The sequence below is a fragment of the Coregonus lavaretus genome (assembly GCF_964263955.1).
Source record: "Coregonus lavaretus genome assembly, chromosome: 32".
In the NCBI taxonomy this organism is placed as follows: Eukaryota; Metazoa; Chordata; class Actinopteri; order Salmoniformes; family Salmonidae; genus Coregonus; species Coregonus lavaretus.
Genome location: NC_140019.1, coordinates 16877550 through 16897788, shown reverse-complemented (window position 1 = coordinate 16897788; position 20239 = coordinate 16877550). Strand labels below are relative to the sequence as shown.

General features: G+C 44.0%; 1 protein-coding gene across 4 annotated transcripts; it reads left to right on the top strand.

Moving 5' to 3' along the window:
• Window positions 1-3402: 3402 nt before the first annotated feature.
• LOC311107450 (equilibrative nucleobase transporter 1-like) lies at window positions 3403-19896 on the top strand. 4 transcript variants are annotated; one of them, XM_084149944.1, is made up of 13 exons: window positions 3403-3508; window positions 6626-6891; window positions 7123-7252; window positions 8951-8997; window positions 9157-9233; window positions 9492-9584; window positions 9697-9836; window positions 10918-11033; window positions 11215-11358; window positions 13223-13330; window positions 14038-14224; window positions 14578-14701; window positions 14878-19896. In XM_084149944.1, the coding sequence occupies exons 2-13, from the start codon at window positions 6705-6707 to the stop codon at window positions 15004-15006; spliced, it is 1482 nt and encodes a 493-aa protein (XP_084006070.1). In that variant the 5' UTR covers window positions 3403-3508; window positions 6626-6704; the 3' UTR covers window positions 15007-19896. The 4 variants fall into 4 exon arrangements, with proteins under 4 accessions (XP_084006070.1, XP_084006073.1, XP_084006072.1 ...); XM_084149947.1 differs by lacking the exon at window positions 3403-3508 and adding an exon at window positions 5143-5291; XM_084149946.1 differs by lacking the exon at window positions 3403-3508 and adding an exon at window positions 6262-6308.
• The last annotated feature ends 343 nt before the right edge of the window (window positions 19897-20239 follow it).

The following is a 20239-nucleotide window of genomic DNA, read 5'->3' as shown; positions in this document are numbered from 1 at the left end:
GCTCTTTGGCATCAACTCAACTCGCCGTGTTTGGAGGAGGAGGAATGCTGCCTATGACCCCAAGAACACCATCCCCACCGTCAAACATGGAGGTGGAAACATTATGCTTTGGGGGTGTTTTTCTGCTAAGGGGACAGGACAACTTCACCGCATCAAAGGGACGATGGACGGGGCCATGTACCGTCAAATCTTGGGTGAGAACCTCCTTCCCTCAGCCAGGGCATTGAAAATGGGTCGCATGACAATGACCCAAAACACACGGCCAAGGCAACAAAGGAGTGGCTCAAGAAGAAGCACATTAAGGTCCTGGAGTGGCCTAGCCAGTCTCCAGACCTTAATCCCATAGAAAATCTGTGGAAGGAGCTGAAGGTTCGAGTTGCCAAACATCAGCCTCGAAACCTTAATGACTTGGAGAAGATCTGCAAAGAGGAGTGGGACAAAATCCCTCCTGAGATGTGTGCAAACCTGGTGGCCAACTACAAGAAATGTCTGACCTCTGTGATTGCCAACAAGGGTTTTGCCACCAAGTACTAAGTCATGTTTTGCAGAGGGGTCAAATACTTATTTCCCTCATTAAAATGCAAATCAATTTATAACATTTTTGACATGCGTTTTTCTGGATTTTTTTGTTGTTATTCTGTCTCTCACTGTTCAAATAAACCTACCATTAAAATTATAGACTGATCATTTCTTTGTCAGTGGGCAAGCCTACAAAATCAGCAGGGGATCAAATACTTTTTTGCCTCACTGTAAATCTTGGTGGGGCAAACTCCCCAAATTGTTTTTTGATGCCAGTAAAACCTCTACACAACACAACACAACACTAAGTAATACATGAATTGCCCTATAACGGTGACAAATGGTGCCCTCAAACTGTTGGGCCTACATAAAGCTGTCCCAACAGCAGAACTTTATTTTCAGCACCATGGAGTGAATCCTTACCAGTGCTACGCCTGGCTAACAGCGGAGCCTTGTCTGGCAGCGAAACAGTTAATTCAGCCTCATTAACTGCCTTTAAAAAAAACATACAGTGCATTCAGAAAGTATTCAGACCCCTTGACTTTTTCCACATTTTGTTACATTACAGCCTTATTCTAAAATTCATTAAATTGTTTTTTTCCTCATCCATCTACACACAATACCCCATAATGACAAAGAAAAAACAGGTTTTTAGAAAAAATAACTGAAATATGACATTTACATAAGTATTCAGATCCTTTACTCAGTACTTTGTTGAAGCACTTTAGGCAGCGATTACAGCCTTGAGTCTTCTTGGGTATGACGCTACAAGATTGGCACACCTGTATATATGGAGTTTCTCCAATTCTTCTCTGCAGATCCTCTCAAGCTCTGTCAGGTTGGATGGGGAGTGTCACTGCACAGCTATTTTCAGGTCTCTCCAGAGATGTTCAATCGGGATCAAGTCCGGGCTCTGGCTGGGCCGCTCAAGGACATTCAGAGACTTGTCCCGAAGCCAATTCTGTTGTCTTGGCTGTGTGCTTAGGGTCATTTTCCTGTTGGAAGGTGAACCTTCACCTCAGTCTGAGGTACTGAGCGCTCTGGAGCAGGTTTTCATCAAGGATAATCCTGACTAGTCTCCCAGTCCCTGCCGCTGAAAAACATCCACACAGCATGATGCTGCCACTACCATGCTTCACCGTAGGGATGGTGCCAGGTTTCCTCCAGACGTGATGCTTGGCATTCAGGCCAAAGAGTTCAATCTTGGTTTCATCAGACCAGAGAATCTTGTTTCTCATGGTCTGAGTCCTTTAGGTGCCTTTTGGCAAACTCCAAGCGGGCTGTCATGTGCCTTTTACTGACTAGTGGCTTCCGTCTGGCCACTCTACCATAAAGGCCTGATTGGTGGAGTGCTGCAGAGATGGTTGTCCTTCTGGAAGGTTCTCCCATCTCCACAAAGGAACTCTGGAGCTCTGTCAGAGTGACCATCGGGTTCTTGGTCACCTCCCTGACCAAGGCCCTTCTCCCCCAATTGCTCAGTTTGGCCGGGCGGCCAGCTCTAGGAAGAGTCTTGGTGGTTCCAAACTTCTTCCATTTAAGAATGATGGAGGCCACTGTGTTCTTGGGGACCTTCAATGCTGCAGAAATGTTTTGGTACCCTTCCCCAGATCTGTGCCTCGACACAATCATGTCTCTGAGCTCTACGGACAATTCCTTCGACCTCATGGCTTGGTTTTTGCTCTGACATGCATTGTCAACTGGACCTTATATAGACAGGTATGTGCCTTTCCAAATCATGTCCAATCAATTGAATTTAACACAGGTGGACTCCAATCAAGTTGTAGAAACTCACTGAAGTCTGAGATTTCCCAGTTCTGAGTTTCTAGTTGTTTTGAACACTGCAGAAGTCATGCTGGATTGACAGCATGGCCAATCTATTCAACCTTTTTCTGTCCCATGGTGTTGCGTGTGAATGTTTATCCTTTTAAGCTTGGAAAATAGACCCTTAAACCGAGACTTGGACCACCCTCTCCACCGAATAGCAGGCAGGGGAAGCAAAATAGTGATTGCTTTGTAATGCTTGCAGTTAGCCACTGATTCCTTCCAAATCACTCATTGTTGAATTTGCGATTTCCAACTTCTTGTGTAATGTTTATGTCCAATGGCTGATGAGCACCGATGCATTTGATCTATAATTTCTCTTCATATGACAAGGATTGAAAAGGATTTTCCAGTAGATCGTCCACATGATTCATGATGATGACTGCTTGTCTAGCTTGCTAGCTAAGATTTTGAAAGTATGATGTTGACATGATCAGTCCAATCAAAGCTACGGTATATATAACGTGATTTGATGTCATTTTATCTGTGGCCAATGACCTTGAGCCTTCTTGGATGGGCACTTCTAATGTAAATCTATGGCCGCACCCAACAGGGCTTGAACTGCCTAGCTCTCCCTGTAGATTCTGCGGTGAGTATTGTCCCCGTGAGTGACAGAACACTGAGCCAATCACGGCGCAACTAGAGAAGATTACCAACACCTACGCTCTGTATTTTCAGTTGGCTGCCCCTCCACCACAGAAAGCACTGAGCTAGGCTTGGGAGCAGCCTTACTCAAGAAAGCAAAAAAGAGACCATGTTTGTATTCGGCTTTATTAACTTAATAAAAATATTTTTACATTGTTTGCAAACTGATATGTGACATATATTTATGCCAAAATAACATGCAAAACAGGCAACAATTTTATTTTTATATATTTATTGTATTTTTTAAATATTTTGTATTTTATAAATAGCCCCACCTGCCCTAAATGATGGGTCGCCACTGGTCTTATTAGCTATCTTATCGTCTGTCATGCCACTCCAGTTACCTATTTATTGTGCAAGACAGACATTTGTAATGCACCTCAGGCTGAAGAGCAATGCTCGAGGCTTGACAGTGAAGCCAGTGGCTGACTGCCTGCCTGCCTGTCTTTTATTATGATGTATTTTTGCGTTTGCAAGACCACTGTGTTCTGGCTATACGTGGCGACAGGAGGATTCCGTTCGGGTGGGTCTTTTTTACTACACTTTTCCAATAACAGACCCATGCTTATAATAATAGCAACAGACAATTTACTACCAATTTGCTAGTAACAACGCATTTTAAAACTTATTTACAATGAAAACGGTAGGACACAGAGGGATTACTTCTGTTAGACTGGTCCCAGATCTGTTTTCGATATAATTTTAACTTCATTGATGACATTGACAAGGAGTGGCATGATGATGGCACAAACAGACTGGTAGTACCCTAACCTCCCAGGATACTTATGTTACTTTAGCTGGTGTGAAATAACACATAGATAATGTTGCTACTGGTTCAGTGGTTGGTATATTTGTTGCGGGTGTGCCTTCATGTCGAGCTATAGCTAGGCTATATATCCCCGAGATTTAAGTTTCCCATATTACAGTATGCTTTAGTTGAGGGAAAGTGTAGTATTCTGTTTAACACAGTTGCTAAATAACCTCATTACCAGATTGATTTGCCTCAAATTGAGATTAACTGATAGAAAAGCAAAGGTTTACATAACGGTTCTGTTAATCATTGTTCCAAGCTTTTATTGCTGCTACAGCCTGGCGCAAGCCACATCTCCAACCGTGACGTGACGTTGGCTACGTAGGCTACTATATGTACACCGAGCTACACTAACAGCACAATATACAAAGAGTATACAAAACATTAAGGACACCTTTCCATGACATAGACCAGGGTTCCCCAACTGGCGGCCAGCGGAACGAATTTTGCCTGTGGGTGGTTTTATTTGCCCCCCTAAATTTTATAAGCAAAACATATTTTCATTGTTGGACATAAAAGACTGTAAAAACACCAGGAAATCAGCTCCAAGTGATTTTAATTTAAGAAATCTGTTCCAAAGTATTCCCACGCAAAATAGAGAGACACATGATCTTATACAAATTATGTTCAGGCCCACCTACCATCCACTCCAGAAAAAATCAGCTGCGGCTGAATTTGATGTCATTGACATAGCCTGACCAGGTGAATCCAGGTGAAAGCTACAATCCCTTATTGATGTCATTTGTTAAATCCACTTCAATCAGATGACAGGTTAAATAATCATTTTTAAGCCTTGAGACAAACGAGACATGGATTGTGTATGTGTGCCATTTAGAGAGTGAAGGTGCAAGACAAAATATTTAAGTGCCTTTGATCAGGGTGTGGATCAGGCTCTTATTCTATTCAGTCTGAAATAGCTACAGTGTCGGATTCAGAATCTGCTCCTATTCCCTGTTTTATGACAGTCACTCCAATGATAGCTTTTGTTCAGTCTCGTCTGTATAGAAGAAGCTGTGTATTATTACTCGGTTACATCAATATCGTTTTGGTTGTTAGCGTGTTGACATTAATCAGTTCTAAAACTGATGTCACTACTGTTCATTCTATTATAGTGGCTGTTTGAGTGACAGCTGTTGTTTGCAGGGTTGTGAGGTGGACTGATGTGTTGGGGTGATAATCATGGTGTTATTATAGATACGTGCTAGGACGTAGATGGATGGTATCCATAGAAATAGATAAGGACTGGTATGGTTATCTTCTCTTCCCAATAGCCCATGAACCTTCCTCCATCTACAATGTTGAGTTGATGAACATTGCATGCATCCATTATATTTCTATGTTATTCCCTTGCCCTAAGATGATCCCTTCAGACATGTGGTTGATACCTTGATGCCCTTTCTCTCCCTGGCCCCCTGAAAGAGGAAGTGGACAGTGCTTTCTGGCAGTGGCATGAGAAGTGTGATGGTGATGGAGAAAGAGAGTCTCGTGGTTTCTGGTTATTATAAAGATGGTTGTGACAAATACTGCCCAAAAATCTGCTGATTAGAGCAGTTTGGAGCCAGTAACTTGAATCCAGAGTCTATTTACATCTGGCACGTTGACCACTAGTTCCCCTAGACTTAAGTGCGGGAGAGGAAGAGTTCCAATACATAGACCTACCTGGGATATATTATCCATAAGATAAATCCTATCACACATGAAAAGTAATGGATCTGAATAGGATGTGAATGTATGATCTCTCTGACTCTGTATGTTTGATAACTGTTTCTTCATGTGTGTGATAGATTGTATGTTTGTTTTTATCTCAACTCTCTCTATTTCTCTCTATCTCTCTCTCTGTCTCTATTTCTCTCTCTATCTCTTTCTCTACGCGTGTTTATGATGCTAGCCTTTGACGTGTGCAGTCATGGATTTGAGGAAGTTACGTTGTGTTTTGGCAAAGAAGGTCTTGTGATCCGAGGTGTAAAAACTGAATTATGATGTCATCAGATCTTGTGGTCGTTATTTATAGTTTAATGCTTCACCCATTGAGTCTTCCAGCCCTTCCTCCTTTGACTTTACTGGTAGGGAGTGAACGAGTGTGAGAGGGAGCATGGATGTCAAAGGCTAAGTGCTAATGCCCTTGATACGCATGAAAGACACTGGTCATTCACTAGCAATGTAAATAGCAACAGTTTAGACAAGCAAAACAGTACAGCCAAATGAACAGTCCTTTTTACAGATGGGCAATATTGGAAGTATCTCTCCCATATGACATTTAATTTGCTTTCATGGCATGTATTGGCTTTCTTTCGTTGTATCTTTTCCTTCACATTCATGTGTTCGCCATCAGACAAAACCTGAAAATAGGACTTCCTTTGGTGAGAGAGAGAGGGATTTAGGGGAGAGGAGGGGTCAAACGAAGGGGAGGGGAGACTGGGTGGAAGGAAGGCTATATAAAGTATGAAAAATAGAGTTGAGGGAAGAGAGAGGATACGTTTTATAAGAGTAGCTGGGGATATTCTTCTGAACCGTGAGTAAGTGGTTCATTTGTCCACAAAAATGAATTTTGCAATGAGGCAGTTGTCTCTTTTTTATTACATCTGGTTTCTTTGGCAATATGTTTGGAATGTTAGAAATTTATGTTTCCCTTCAATGCAACTGCAGCAAAATGCAATAGCCAGTCATCAAAACTACACAGAAAAGCATTATTTTAGGGTATATGCTATTCAAGAGGGCATTCAAGAGTCATTAAGATTTGAAATCACTTTCAGAGAAGAGATGGGATTTAAAAAAATCTTTATTGGGTTCTGTTTTCTGATTTTCTATTTTTCTATTTTTCTCTCTTAGGTGAAGTGACTCCAAGAGGGAACCTGAAAAGAGAGAAAGAGTGAAAGTGCAGGTGTGTGTGTGTGTGCGGGACAAGACCATGCTGGGTTGTGAGGGTGGGGCGGTGGTGCGGCGGTGGCTGACCCTGGTCACAGGGCTGCTGGAGTGCCTGTGTTTTGCGGGGGCCGTTTTCGGCTGGGCCTCCCTGGTGTTCGTCCTGAAGACGGAAGGCTACTTCAGCTACCTGTGTGTCAACACTACCGGGGTCAATGGAACGCAATTCCTAGGTCAGTGACTGAGACACCTCACCATCCCGTTTCAAACACATTCTCACATAATGTATAATTTGTTTGGATTCACAGTATATCTTACAATACAAATCAATATTTTTAAGGTCATTCAGAGACCTGGGCACACTCATGCACACACACACACACACACACACACACACACACACACCTGTCCATACTGACAGCTCTCTGCCTGCCTCTGTGTGTGTGTGTGTGTGTGTGTGTCAGACTGCAGTGGACAAGATGAACAGTTCTCCCTCATCTTCACCATCGCTTCCTTCATGAACAACTTCCTGCTGCTGCCCAATGGCTTCCTGTTTGACCGTTTCGGCACCATGGTGGCCAGGCTGCTGGGAATGTGAGTATTTTTAGAAACATGTTATAACGCATCATTAAACTGCACAGGGTTGATAACCTATATTCAACCATAACCATAACAATCTGGCAAGAGACAATTGACAGAGATAATGTAAACAACCTAATGCAGTAGTTTCACTAAAACAAGATACTGAACACAGCTATATGAGCCTTGTCTTATCTTAACTTGAGACTGTAGCTTGACCTTTCACACAAATCTCCCGTTGACATCAACCATTGATTTGCGCTAAGTCTTGAGTTACCCGCAAGGATTTGGTGTTACGTGAAGACAGCATATTATAACATCTTGTTAAATGTTTAAGAATCTGTTCAGTTAGTGAGGCTTTAATATGTGCCTAACCTCATGGGAGTTGAGATTTCTTTGTCTGTGGTCGATGCTGCACTAATGACTAATTTCATGGCTGTTAGACTGAGAGACCGACAAAAAGCACAGTGCTATGAAGCAGCCAGCTGTTATTTAAGCAATAAGGCCCGAGGGGGTGTGATATATGGCCAATAAGACACAGTCTGCCATTACCTTAGCCATAACAGAGAACCCCCTGTATGTCTATCTCTTTACCACTCTCTCCAACAGTTTCACTCTGTCCCTGCCTATCTTTCTCCCTGCTTCTGGTATCTAAGTGACGGTGGAAAGTATGAGTGTGTGTACCCTCCAGTGCTAAGTCACTCTTTCTCTGGCTGTCACATCCTGTTATTTCCTTTGGAGGGTTCCCATGTCTGTTCACAATAACAGATGTGGAGTAAGCTCTGAGAGAGAGAGAGAGAGAGAGAGAGAGAGAGAGAGAGAGAGAGAGAGAGAGAGAGAGAGAGAGAGAGAGAGAGAGAGAGAGAGAGAGAGAGAGAGAGAGAGAGAGAGAGAGAGAGAGAGAGAGAGAGAGAGAGAGAGAGAGAGAGAGAGAGAGAGAGAGAGAGAGAGAGAGAGAGAGAGAGAGAGAGAGAGAGAGAGAGAGAGAGAGAGACCAAAGGAAAGTGGTGGGGTAAGTTGAGTTGTCTGGGTTACAGTTTTCTGTTGGAGTAGATTGGACTCAGTGCCTAGTTGTCCAAGAGACGGTGCAAGGCAGAGCCAGATGGCGGTGTCCATGGAGAGCACTGCCAGAGGTGAGGAATGGAGGGAGAGTGGACATGCCAACAGAGAGGGAATGAGAAAGAGGAATGAAGTTGGACAGGGTGGAAGAGTTATGACATTTACAGATATAGTTAAGGGCTGGGGGTTATGCTGTTGACTGTGAGTATTCAGGATGTGGTTGAGCCTAGGGTTGATGGGGTTAGACTGGGCCAACTAGGCCAATGTGGCACAGACCCAGTTACTGAAAAAAACTTCCATAGCCGCAGATTCCAAATCTGCAACAACAAACTCCAATCAGCCAATCAGAAGCCAATCCATATGTTTTCACTCTAGGTGGAGGGGAAATGAAAAGAGAAGGAATGCAAATAGAGAGAGGATAGAGACTAGAAAGAGAGATGGAGATGGGATCTAGACCTCCTAGGTAGGACCAGGAAAGCACAGCTAATGTGGGCTAAGGCTCTTAAAACAGGGCTAGGACAGTGGGAGGTCCACCAGAGGGCAAGAATACGACAAGTTTAACCTGAGTCTCTTTAAGCATTACCCCCTGACTGGTCTCATTGTGACACATTGTTTCTGATTGTCAGCAAGTGTTTATGTGTGTGTATTCTCCAGATCCCTGTACACCTCTGGTGCCTTGTTTGTGGCCTTCTCAAGTTCAGGTAAAATCATTGACTTTTCAAAAACAGGCTTTATGGCACAGCTTACCCAAACACCATGGCGTTTGATACATTTTTATCAACAGTTGGAACGTTTGTTACACTTTTGTCAGCAATTTGCAATATTTCAAGAGAGCTAAGTCTGTTCTTTTTTTCTCTCAGCTCTGTCCGTCCTCCTCTTCCCGGCTCTGTCCTTCATCTCTGTGGGAGGCATCTTGTTTCTGGTCACCAACATGCAGGTCTGTTCTCTCATATGTATTACCTCCTGAATAAACATCAGTCATGTACACGGCAGTCCTCAGGGCAGAGGAGTTCTCTCAGTAATTAAAGAGGACCATAAGTGAGAACACACCCATGATGTAGCATAACCTTGCCTTGGGCCATGCATTTACTTCCGTTTGACTTGGGGTTTTGTCAGTCTGTGGTGTGTACTCATGAGTCACACACAGACACACAGGCCCAGCCGGTTATGCTTCACCTCTCTGTTACTCTTGTAGATAGGCAACCTGTTTGGTTCTGCTCGCTCCACCATCATCACCCTCTACAATGGTGCCTTCGACTCCTCCTCCGCCCTCTTCCTCATCATCAAGGTAAGACACACACACACATAGATTATCAGTTGATAGCTGTCCATGAGTTAATGATGATGATGATGGTGGTGATGATGATGATGCCACCCCTCCTGCCTCTCTTCTGCTCTAGCTGCTATTTGAGGCTGGGATCTCTCTTCGTGCCTCTTTCCTCTTCCTGGCTGCGTGTGGCGTCATCCACCTGGTCAGGACCTTCCTCCTGCTACCCAGAACACACATCCCCTACCCGCTCCCTGAGGGCTACACCTATGGGTAAGAACACATCCCCTACCCCCTCTCTGAGGGCTACACCTATGGGTAAGAACACATCCCCTACCCCCTCCCTGAGGGCTACACCTACGGGTAAGAGCACATCCCCTACCCGCTCCCTGAGGGCTACACCTATGGGTAAGAACACATCCCCTACCCCCTCCCTGAGGGCTACACCTATGGGTAAGAACACATCCCCTACCCCCTCCCTGAGGGCTACACCTACGGGTAAGAACACATCCCCTACCCCCTCCCTGAGGGCTACACCTAGGGGTAAGAACACATCCCCTACCCCCTCCCTGAGGGCTACACCTAGGGGTAAGAACACATCCCCTACCCCCTCCCTGAGGGCTACACCTAGGGGTAAGAACACATCCCCTACCCCCTCCCTGAGGGCTACACCTAGGGGTAAGAACACACCCCCTACCCCCTCCCTGAGGGCTACACCTAGGGGTAAGAGCACATCCCCTACCCCCTCCCTGAGGGCTACACCTAGGGGTAAGAACACATCCCCTACCCCCTCCCTGAGGGCTACACCTAGGGGTAAGAACACATCCCCTACCCCCTCCCTGAGGGCTACACCTACGGGTAAGAGCACATCCCCTACCCCCTCCCTGAGGGCTACACCTAGGGGTAAGAACACATCCCCTACCCCCTCCCTGAGGGCTACACCTAGGGGTAAGAACACATCCCCTACCCCCTCCCTGAGGGCTACACCTAGGGGTAAGAACACATCCCCTACCCCCTCCCTGAGGGCTACACCTACGGGTAAGAACACATCCCCTACCCCCTCCCTGAGGGCTACACCTAGGGGTAAGAACACACCCCCTACCCCCTCCCTGAGGGCTACACCTACGGGTAAGAACACATCCCCTACCCCCTCCCTGAGGGCTACACCTAGGGGTAAGAACAGGAGCTGGACAGAAAACACACCCAGGGAAACAAGGGAATAAATGTCTGCTGAGTGTTTGTTGCTCTTAGCAGAAGCTCTAACAAACTAGAGACCCCAGCACACCCCCTGTGGGTCCGTTCTGTCTGGCCTCTGTGTGACTCTAACCAGTGTTACCATTACTTCCTGTGACAGGATAAACTGTGGCCAGACCAAGACCTTCAGCCCGGAGCAGACAGCAGCCAATTGCAACGTGCAGAGTGATGATGTCACAGAGGAAACGCCTTTTAACAAGGAGAGCGCAGAGAAAGGTGTGTAGATTTAGGTTACCTTGATATCAGCCCTGCTTGTTCCCTTGTCCCATATATTCATGATTGGTTGACCATACAGACCTTGTTTACTGCAATTACATAATCTGTGTGTATTTGTGACGGATTTGACCTCTTCCTCCCCCACCTCCTCTACCTACCCCACACCCCCACCCCATCTCAGTGGCTACTTTCTGGGAGTGTTTCCTGTCCAAGTTCTTCATCTGGCACCTGGTGTGGCTATCTGTCATGCAGCTGAGGCACTACCTGTTCATCGGCACCCTCAATCCCATGCTGCAGAGACTGACCCAGGGAGAACCCTCTCTGGGTACACACAAACACTCACACACACACACACACACACACACACACACACACATACAAATGCCTATTGACAGATGTTATACTCTTTTACTCAAAAGTATGTGGACAGCCCTTCAAAATAGTGGATTCGGCTATTTTAGCCACACCCATTGCTGACAGGTGTATAAAATCCCATAGACTATTATTTATCGAATAATTACCTACTATGTTTAATTGTTACTAGATTAAATGAATCATGTAACAATTAACTCATTAGGAATTTGGGGCACCACGAGAAGAGTTGTTTAACGAGTTACCGTTTCCCGAAATAACTCTAAAGATATCAAGATATCTCTTATCATTTAACAGTCATTTATTAATAATTTACCTCATATCAGTCTCATTCTGAAAGTCGTAGGCTCTTTAAGTCTGCACAAACACGGGTCTTACTGATCATTCCATACCACACACATTTATTAAATTATTTATTTACTAACTCATTTAAAATGATAACACAAGATACAAACACATACACGGTATAGGTAGGGATTAGAAACTTAATACAATGAAAACGGGTCCATAGCGGACTAACACAATATGACACTTGTTACAAAAGATGGCGAGTTGAAGAGAGAGAGAGAGAAAAACACTTGGATACACATGGAACTATGCTCATAGTAATCCTAATACTTTGCCCAGAACTGCCGCCTGTTTGGTAAGAAGTAATGCATGTATTTACGTGTTTGTCTTCGTTGTCTCTGTTGGACCCAGGCCTTCGTGGGAAGAGTCGATTGGGCCTTCTCTTTTTGGATGGCCTTTTAGATGTAAGGCTCAGATGTAAGGCTCAGATTGTCCACAAGAGGTCACAATGTCCTTCTTCTTAGTCTTCTGTTTACTTTCACTCTTTCTGAAATTGATCCCCTGTGGGGTGATGACAGCAGTGTAGTAGATGATGGTTTGAAGAGAGTAACAGGATGGTCCCACTTAAATTCACCTTCTTAGATACAGTACTTAGAACAGCTACTCAGCCATAATGTTGATTGTTAGTGGAGGCAACTTTGTCGTCTTCACCTCGTGTTGATTTTCAGGGTCGGGACCAATATGGACAAAAGCTGCAGCTTGAGGTCCATCTAGTCTGATCTGATAATTCTTATCTCAGTCTTTTATGCACTCTGGTAAAGAGGGGCGGCACAGCCCCCCCCCCCCCTGTGGGTAAGAGGGTCTGGTTGTTGTCTGCCATTTGCCAAGCTGATATGAGACCTTTGATCCTCATCCAGGGAGAGTCATGACACCAGTGAAGGGAAATCTTAACGCTACAGCATACAATGACATTCTAGATGATTCTGTGTTTCCAACTTTGTGGCAACAGTTTGGGGAATGCCCTTTCCTGTTTCAGCATGACAATGCCCCCGTGCACAAAGCGAGGTCCATACAGAAATGGTTTGTCGAGTTCGATGTGGAAGAACTTGACTGGCCTGCACAGAGCCCTGATCTCAACCCCATTGAACACCTTTGGGATGAATTGGAACGGCGACTGCGAGCCAGGCCTAATCGCCCAACATCAGTGCCCGACCTCACTAATGCTCTTGTGGCTGAATGGAAGCAAGTCTCCGCAGCAATGTTCTAATGGAAAGCCTTCCCAGAAGAGTGGAGGCTGTTATAGCAGCAAAAGGGAGACCAACTCCATATTAATGCCCACGATTTTGGAATGAGATGTTCGACGAGCAGGTGTCCACATACTTTTAGCCATGTAGTGTATTACTGTCTTAACCGTTTATAAATATCTTACTGATGTTTAATAAAGTAAACTTACATACTAAAGTTGTTTTAAAGTGTAACTCTTCTCTCTTTCTAAGCATGTCCTTAATCCGCTCTGTTTGTCCCTGCAGTGAGCACATACACCAATGCGTTTGCTGTGACCCAGCTTTTTGGGGTGCTGTGTGCCCCCTGGAACGGCCTCATCATGGACCGACACAAGGGCAAACCCAGGGCCCCAGGTACAAACCTCACCTACAGACACTACTACAACCTCTCTACAAGACACATGTGAAACCTCACACACTCACACTCCAAACCAAACACACCAAGAATGTTTTTAGAGCTATGAGACCAGTGCCGTCTTTCACAGGTAATTTATTTGCTACGGCGACAATTTCAGAATGTAACAGGCTATTACTGCAATTTCAGTTAAAACTCAATAAAACAAGTCTCAAATATAAGGATGTCTAAACAGTCCAGCTGTTTTCAAAGAAATTGCTCTGCTATTAAGATTTTTACTGGAGGAACGTTTGGTCTGAAGAGCCTCTGACCTTCAGTATACATTACTACTTGGAGGGGGGTGACTGAAGTGGTGGTGTCGTATGCTACCTAAGAAGGTGGCGTAGAAATGTAATGGAGAAGACAGAATTAAATCGAGATTTACATCTTTACACTACTGAAACGTGTACAATACTTTTTTGTGATAACTCATAAGTATAATTATACTCTAAACTAACTTCAACACCAGATCCCTGAGAACTGCTTGATTCTCTGACCCTGATATCTAACTGTGTGGGGGGCGTGGGAAGGGTGTAAAATAAGCATGGGTTTATACACACAACACTCATCTTATCTGTGTGTTTGTGTGTGTGCGTGTATGTGTGTGTGTGTGTGTGTGTACATACTGTATGTTTGGTGTATGTGTGTTGTGTGTGTGTGTGTGCAGGAATGAGTGAGAAGGAAGCAGACCTACGTGCGTCAGTGCTCTCCCTGACCCTGACGGCGCTGCAGTGTGTCCTGTTCTCCATCTGTGCCTCCACCCCCTTCCTCCCCCTCCAGTACCTCACCTTCATCCTGCAGGTCCTCAACCGATCCTTCCTTTATGGAGGCAATGCAGCCTTCATCAGCATTGCGTGAGTCACACACACACACACACACAGACAGACACCAGTTGTTTGCAATAACAAACATTATGCAACAGGATAAGTGGAGCACAGATAGACGCTCACATTCTTAGTGTCCTACTTTTGTAGTGTAGGAACAAATCAATCTCTCTTTCTCTCTCTCTTTCTCTTTCTCTCTATCTCTATCTCTATCTCTATCTCTATCTTTATATCTCTCTCTCTCTCTCTCTCTCTCTCTCTCTCTCTCTCTCTCTCTCTCTCTCTCTCTCTCTCTCTCTCTCTCTCTCTCTCTCTCTCTCTCTCTCTCTCTCTCTCTCTCTCTCTCTCTCTCTCTCTCTCTCTCTCTCTCTGTGTGTGTGTAGTTTTCCTCCCTGTCACTTTGGGAAGCTGTACGGTATGATCATGGCTCTGTCTGCAGTGGTGGCTCTGCTGCAGTACCCCTGCTTCACCCTGGTCAAAGGAGTGCTGGGAGGAGACCCACTATACGTGAGTGGAGCTACTGTTATCAGAATGACCAGATAGACTACCTTTGCCATTGATAGAGCTTTGCAGCAGGCTTTAACCTTTACCATTATGTTCTAAAGTGGTGTTATTGCAGAGTGGTGACCCCATCTCCCTTCCCCCTCCTCACTCTCTCTCTCTTCTCTCTCTTTCCTCTACAGGTGAACATAGCCCTGACGTTACTCAGCCTGCTGGCCTTCATCCATCCTGTCTGTGTCTATCTGCACTGTCGTGGCCTGGCAGTCCAGAGGGGTAAACCCAAGGACCCCCTCCCCTCCCCCTCCTCCTAGAACAGCTCTAAAAAGGGAAACAAACACACACACTTTAAAAAGGCCATTTCAACCCTCACTCCTCTGTTTCCTCTCCAGTTTGTATATTATATACATGTGGTATCAGTTAGTTAGCGTTAGGGTTATACATGTCTTAAATCAGGATTTTAGCTGACTCTGTTAGAGTGGGAACAAAAACTGTTTACAGACTCCTCCTAAGTGCTAATGTTATTGTTCAGCCCTGCATCGACCGCCCCATTGGTCTTGGCTACAGCTGAAAGCCCATAGGCTGCTATTGTATGTACTGTAGCTGAAAACGTATTTGATCTGATGTATTCTAGCTGGCTAGTCTGCCTCCTTTTATTCCACTCTAAGCAGTATTAACTAACCGTGCACTGTGACACTGCTGCCCAAACCCCTACACTCAGACTTTCCATTGTAGGATCCAAGCAGTCAAGGACAACAACACATCTAAACAAATCTAGTGTTTATTACGCCTGTTAGAATAAGGATTAATTAATGTGATAATCAGTTTGAGGTATAGGAATTGGGTCCCCAATGTCTCCAATTCATAAATCAAACACCTCTCTTCGGGAGTCTGAGAGGCCATTTTGGCAGGAAAGGCAGAACAGGTCTGCCACCTACTGACCTAAACTGGGGGAAACAGCCTGTTTCTGGGTGGCATTTACTACCCTCCTCTGAACAAACCGTGTCATGATGATGGGCTTTGTATTATATCACCCAATCACATAACAGCGAGAACCTTTATAGGGTTTATTTATAGTGTGGTATAGATAGCAGAGATAGACCACTTATGCCTTATACATGGAAGTCAACAACATTCAAGAGACTATTATTTGTATTGAGAATGTACTGTATTAATTGTAAAGGGATTTTTCAATGCAGGACATGCAGGGACTATAGCATTAGATATATATATATTTTTTTTTTTTTACCTTAGCAACTATGTAAAACACTTTAAAATGACAAATAGTTACACATCATATATGTTTTTGTTTATAGTGAACTGTTTATCAATGATTAGACAAGTTCTTTATTCTGCAAAACTGTATGTTTATGCATTGTTGAAAGTACATAGGGTAAGCAAATTGGCTTGTCCTCATAGTGACCCATTAGAGTTGTGGTGAGATGTTTTGGGGAATTAGAGATTTATATCTAATATTTTGAATGCTAGAAAGTAAACAAAGGATTAATGCCATAAAATGTGAGCATCTGTGGCCTCCATTTAAGAAAATCCTAAATTACCTAAAATGTGTCATTGTTGTTACTGTCATTGGTGTTACTACTCCTACTGGTGACACAATGTTATCATAATGTTCAAAAGTATTTAAAGTCATTAAGCTGCCATATTAGGTGATTTTGAATGTGAAGACATTTTTTTAAAATCTAGAAACATTTAGTAAATTATTTCCAAAATGCCATGCCCAAATGCCACCGCAATTCGAGAACGACATGTACTAAAGTCGAGGAGAAAATATCAGATACACGTAGTTTCAAACCCTTCAGTTTATATCAAGCCAGTGAAAAGGCCAAAACAAGCAACTCCACCAAGCAAACGATTCAAAATGATGAGTAGTATAAAAAAAGTATTGATTCAACATGGAGAACAATAAATCCACCATACATCGTAAGTATGATTAATAAAAGAAATGATACAAAAGTGTAGGCATAAAGGTAATAATAAATAGAAACCCTTGTGCCATCTGTTTTGCTTAATATAAGGAATGTGAAATGATTTATACTTTTACTTTTGATACAAAAAGTATATTTTAGCAATTACATTCACTTTTGATACTTAAGTATATTTATAACCTAATACTTTTAGACTTATACTCAAGTAGTATTTTACTGGGTGACTTTCACTTTTCTATTAAAGTATCTTTACTTTTACTCAAGTATGAATATTGGGTACTTTTCCCACCACTGTCCATTTGACAATCAATATATGACACAGATAAATCACTGTGACATTGGCAACAAAAACTCACGTGAAACTCATCACTTCATACACTCTCGTTCACTTACTCACACACACATGCACACTATCCCCTACCCCAAGTAAAGTGGGTACTGGTAGTAAAATGCCATTACCCTTTCCCAGCGGACCCAACATGGTCTCAGAGCATTTTGTATCTTTCTGTTTGTAAATCCGAGGTACTCCATTTACTATATGTTATGTTTCGTATGGTATGTATTAATTTGTGGATGTCCATCATCCATTTCGTATGATATGTTACGAATTACAATTTGTATGATATGTTACGAGTTGCAATTTGTTGTGGCTAACATTAGCTAGCTCTCGGAGTTAGGGTTATGGGTTAAGTTTAGGGTTGAGGTTAGGTTAAAGGGTTAGGGTTAGGCGAAGGGTTAGCTAAAAGGGTTAAGGTTAGGGGAAGGGTTAGCTAACATGCTAAGTAGTTGCAAAGTAGCAAAAAAGTAGCAAGTAGTTGCAAAGTTGCTAATTAGCTCAAATGCAAAAGTTGTCCGTAATGAGATTCGAACACACAATCTTTGGGTTGCTAAACACTTGCGTTATACATGAGTAATGTAGGGTGGTTAATTTTTCCACAGAAATTCATGTTGCAATGGGACAGTTGTCTTGTTTTTATTGCATCTGGTTTATTGGGCAATTTGGTCAGGGTGTAAGGATGTATGGTTGCATTTAATATGACTGCATCAAGAACACAGAAAAGCATTATTTAGGCTATGTGCTATTCAAGACAGTCTTTGAGATCTCAGAGGAGAGAACTGACTAAATGGTAATAAGCTGCACAGGGATGATATACACTCACCGGCCAGTTTATTAGGTGCACCCATGATATATTCAACCATGACTGATGGTTAGCTGTCGATTGGTCTGCCAGCGTTCATATGATAGCTCAGGTGAGACCTCCCTGCAGAATTTTGTCCCAGACTCAGTTCTCCCTCAGGTGTTGCAGGATCTACATTGACACCCCTCAGTGGGTCAAATGGGTTATAAAAAGACACTGGCCAGATGTCCAGAACAGTTTTACTGGCCCTTCATGACTGGGGATATAGAAAAGTACTGTCATGAGTTTATAGGATGTCAGTCAAGAGCAATGCTCATGTCAGCGGACCTCATGTCAGCGGACACTTTTTTGGAACGGGCGAGTAGCGGGGACTAGATTTAGCCCCCTCCAGACAGCCCCCGCGACACGCCCGTTCCAAAAAAGTGTCCGCTGACATGAGCTCCCTATATCACCCTTAGGACATCATCCAAGACTATTTCACTTAGTATGTGAACTTGTATCCATTGAAAGACCAGCGTGCTGTAACTGTTGTCACTGTATCTTAGAGACATTTTTATTAATGGCACTGCACCCCCTCCTATTGAGATGTTACCGTCCTTCACCTTCCCTGTTGTGAAACCACGCCCTGGTCAAATCAGGCCCATTGGTCAGGGACAGCCCCTGTACAATCAGTCCCACCCGGTGAGCGACCGAGAGCTCAAAACCAAAATGCTGCCCAAGTATGGGAGTACTGTGGGAAGTGTAGTGTGAACACCATGCCTTTAAAAGTACAGGCAGATCAGATGTAATAAGTAACAGCATAACATGATGTCAACAAAATGAAACTACTTGAATACAGTCCTTTCCCCCTATGGTATTGTTTTCCCCCCTCTTCTTTCTTTCCATGGTTTGTTTTGTTTCACTTAACAACAAAGTCTCTGAACCGGGAAGGCATTACATTTGTATGATGCGGATAAACCACTGTGACAGTGGGTACAAAGACTAATGTGATCACTTCATCCACTCTCGTTCACTATTCCCTACCCCTAGCATACCATATTTACCTTTCATCTTGATATCAAAGTAACTGGCTCGTTCCCTCCTGCTCATGATTTGTTGACCAAACAGATCTTGTTTATGTTTCTTATCAAAATAAAATAAAATGTTATTGGTCACATACACATTTTTAGCTGATGTTATTGCTGGTGTAGCGAAATGCTTGTGTATTTATGACTGATCTCTCTCCTTCCTATGTAATGAACTAAAAGGAGAGTTGAGAGGAGCAGGGGAGATTCTTCTGAACTGTGAGTAATGTAGTCATTCATTTGTCCACATAAATTAATGTTGTAATGGTTGTCTCTTTTTTATTGCATCTGGTTTCTTTGACAATATGGTCGGAGTGTTAGAAAGTATGTTTGCTTGAGGTCACCAGTTCACTCATTAAGCACACCTGCCACCATCTGTCACGATCGTCGTAATAAGTGGACCAAGGCGCAGCGTGAAATGCCAGTGGTGCGCGTCGTCAGCCCGGTCCGGCCCATTCCTGCTCCCCGCACCAAGCCAGTGGTGCGCGTCGTCAGTCCGGCACAGCCCATGCCTGTTCTACCGGTGCCTGGTCAGGTACCGGTCAGCTGCTCCACACCGGAGCCTAAGCAATCCGCTCCACCGATGTCCAGTCCAGCTCCAGCCAGCGGGGCCAGACCTGACCAGGGGCGCTACGGGGGGGTAGCTAGAGAGTGGTGGTCACGCCCGGAGCCGGATCCGCCTCCGAGGCAGAATGCCCACCCAGCCCCTACCCTCTTGAGTTTGTGTGGCGCGGTCGCAGTCCACGCCTTTGGGGGGGGTACTGTCACGCCCTGGCTCTGGGGACTCTTAAATGTTGAGCCAGGGTGTGTAGTGTCTATGTTTTGTTTTCTATGTGTTTCATTCTAGATCGTTTATTTCTATGTTGGCCAGGGTGGTTCCCAATTAGAGACAGCTGTGGCTCGTTGTCTCTGATTGGGAACCATACTTAGGCAGCCTGTTTTGGACTTGTCATTTGTGGGATCTTGTTCCGGAGAGGTTTGTGTTTTGTTAACCTTAGGACTTCACGTATCGTTTTGTTGTATTGTATAAGTACTCATTAAAAGATGTACGCATATCGCGCTGCGCCTTGGTCCGTCTCTTACGACGATCGTGACATACACATATAAACTAACACCCTGGCTCAACATATAAGAGTCCCCAGAGCCAGGGCGTGACACCATCGTTACATTTTTACATAATTTTATTTTTTAAACATTTTTGTCATTTAGCAGAGGCTCTTATCCAGAGCGACTTACAGTTAGTGAGAGCCCCCGCAACTGCGCTTAATTATGGGATTCACCTAGACTCTATCACATCATTGATTACCTCTCCTATATCTGTTACTCCTTCAGGTTCATTCCCCAGTCAGCATTGATGTTATGTTTCTCATGTCCAGAAGATGTTCTTGTTTTGTTCTG

Coding starts and splice junctions, on each gene's coding strand:
- LOC311107450 (XM_084149944.1), top strand. CDS start 6,705: ATGCTGGGTTGTGAGGGTGGGGCGGTGGTGCGGCGGTGGCTGACCCTG. Junction 7,253..8,950: donor GTGGCCAGGCTGCTGGGAAT/GTGAGTATTTTT, acceptor TGTATTCTCCAG/ATCCCTGTACACCTCTGGTG. Junction 9,585..9,696: donor CCCTCTTCCTCATCATCAAG/GTAAGACACACA, acceptor CTTCTGCTCTAG/CTGCTATTTGAGGCTGGGAT.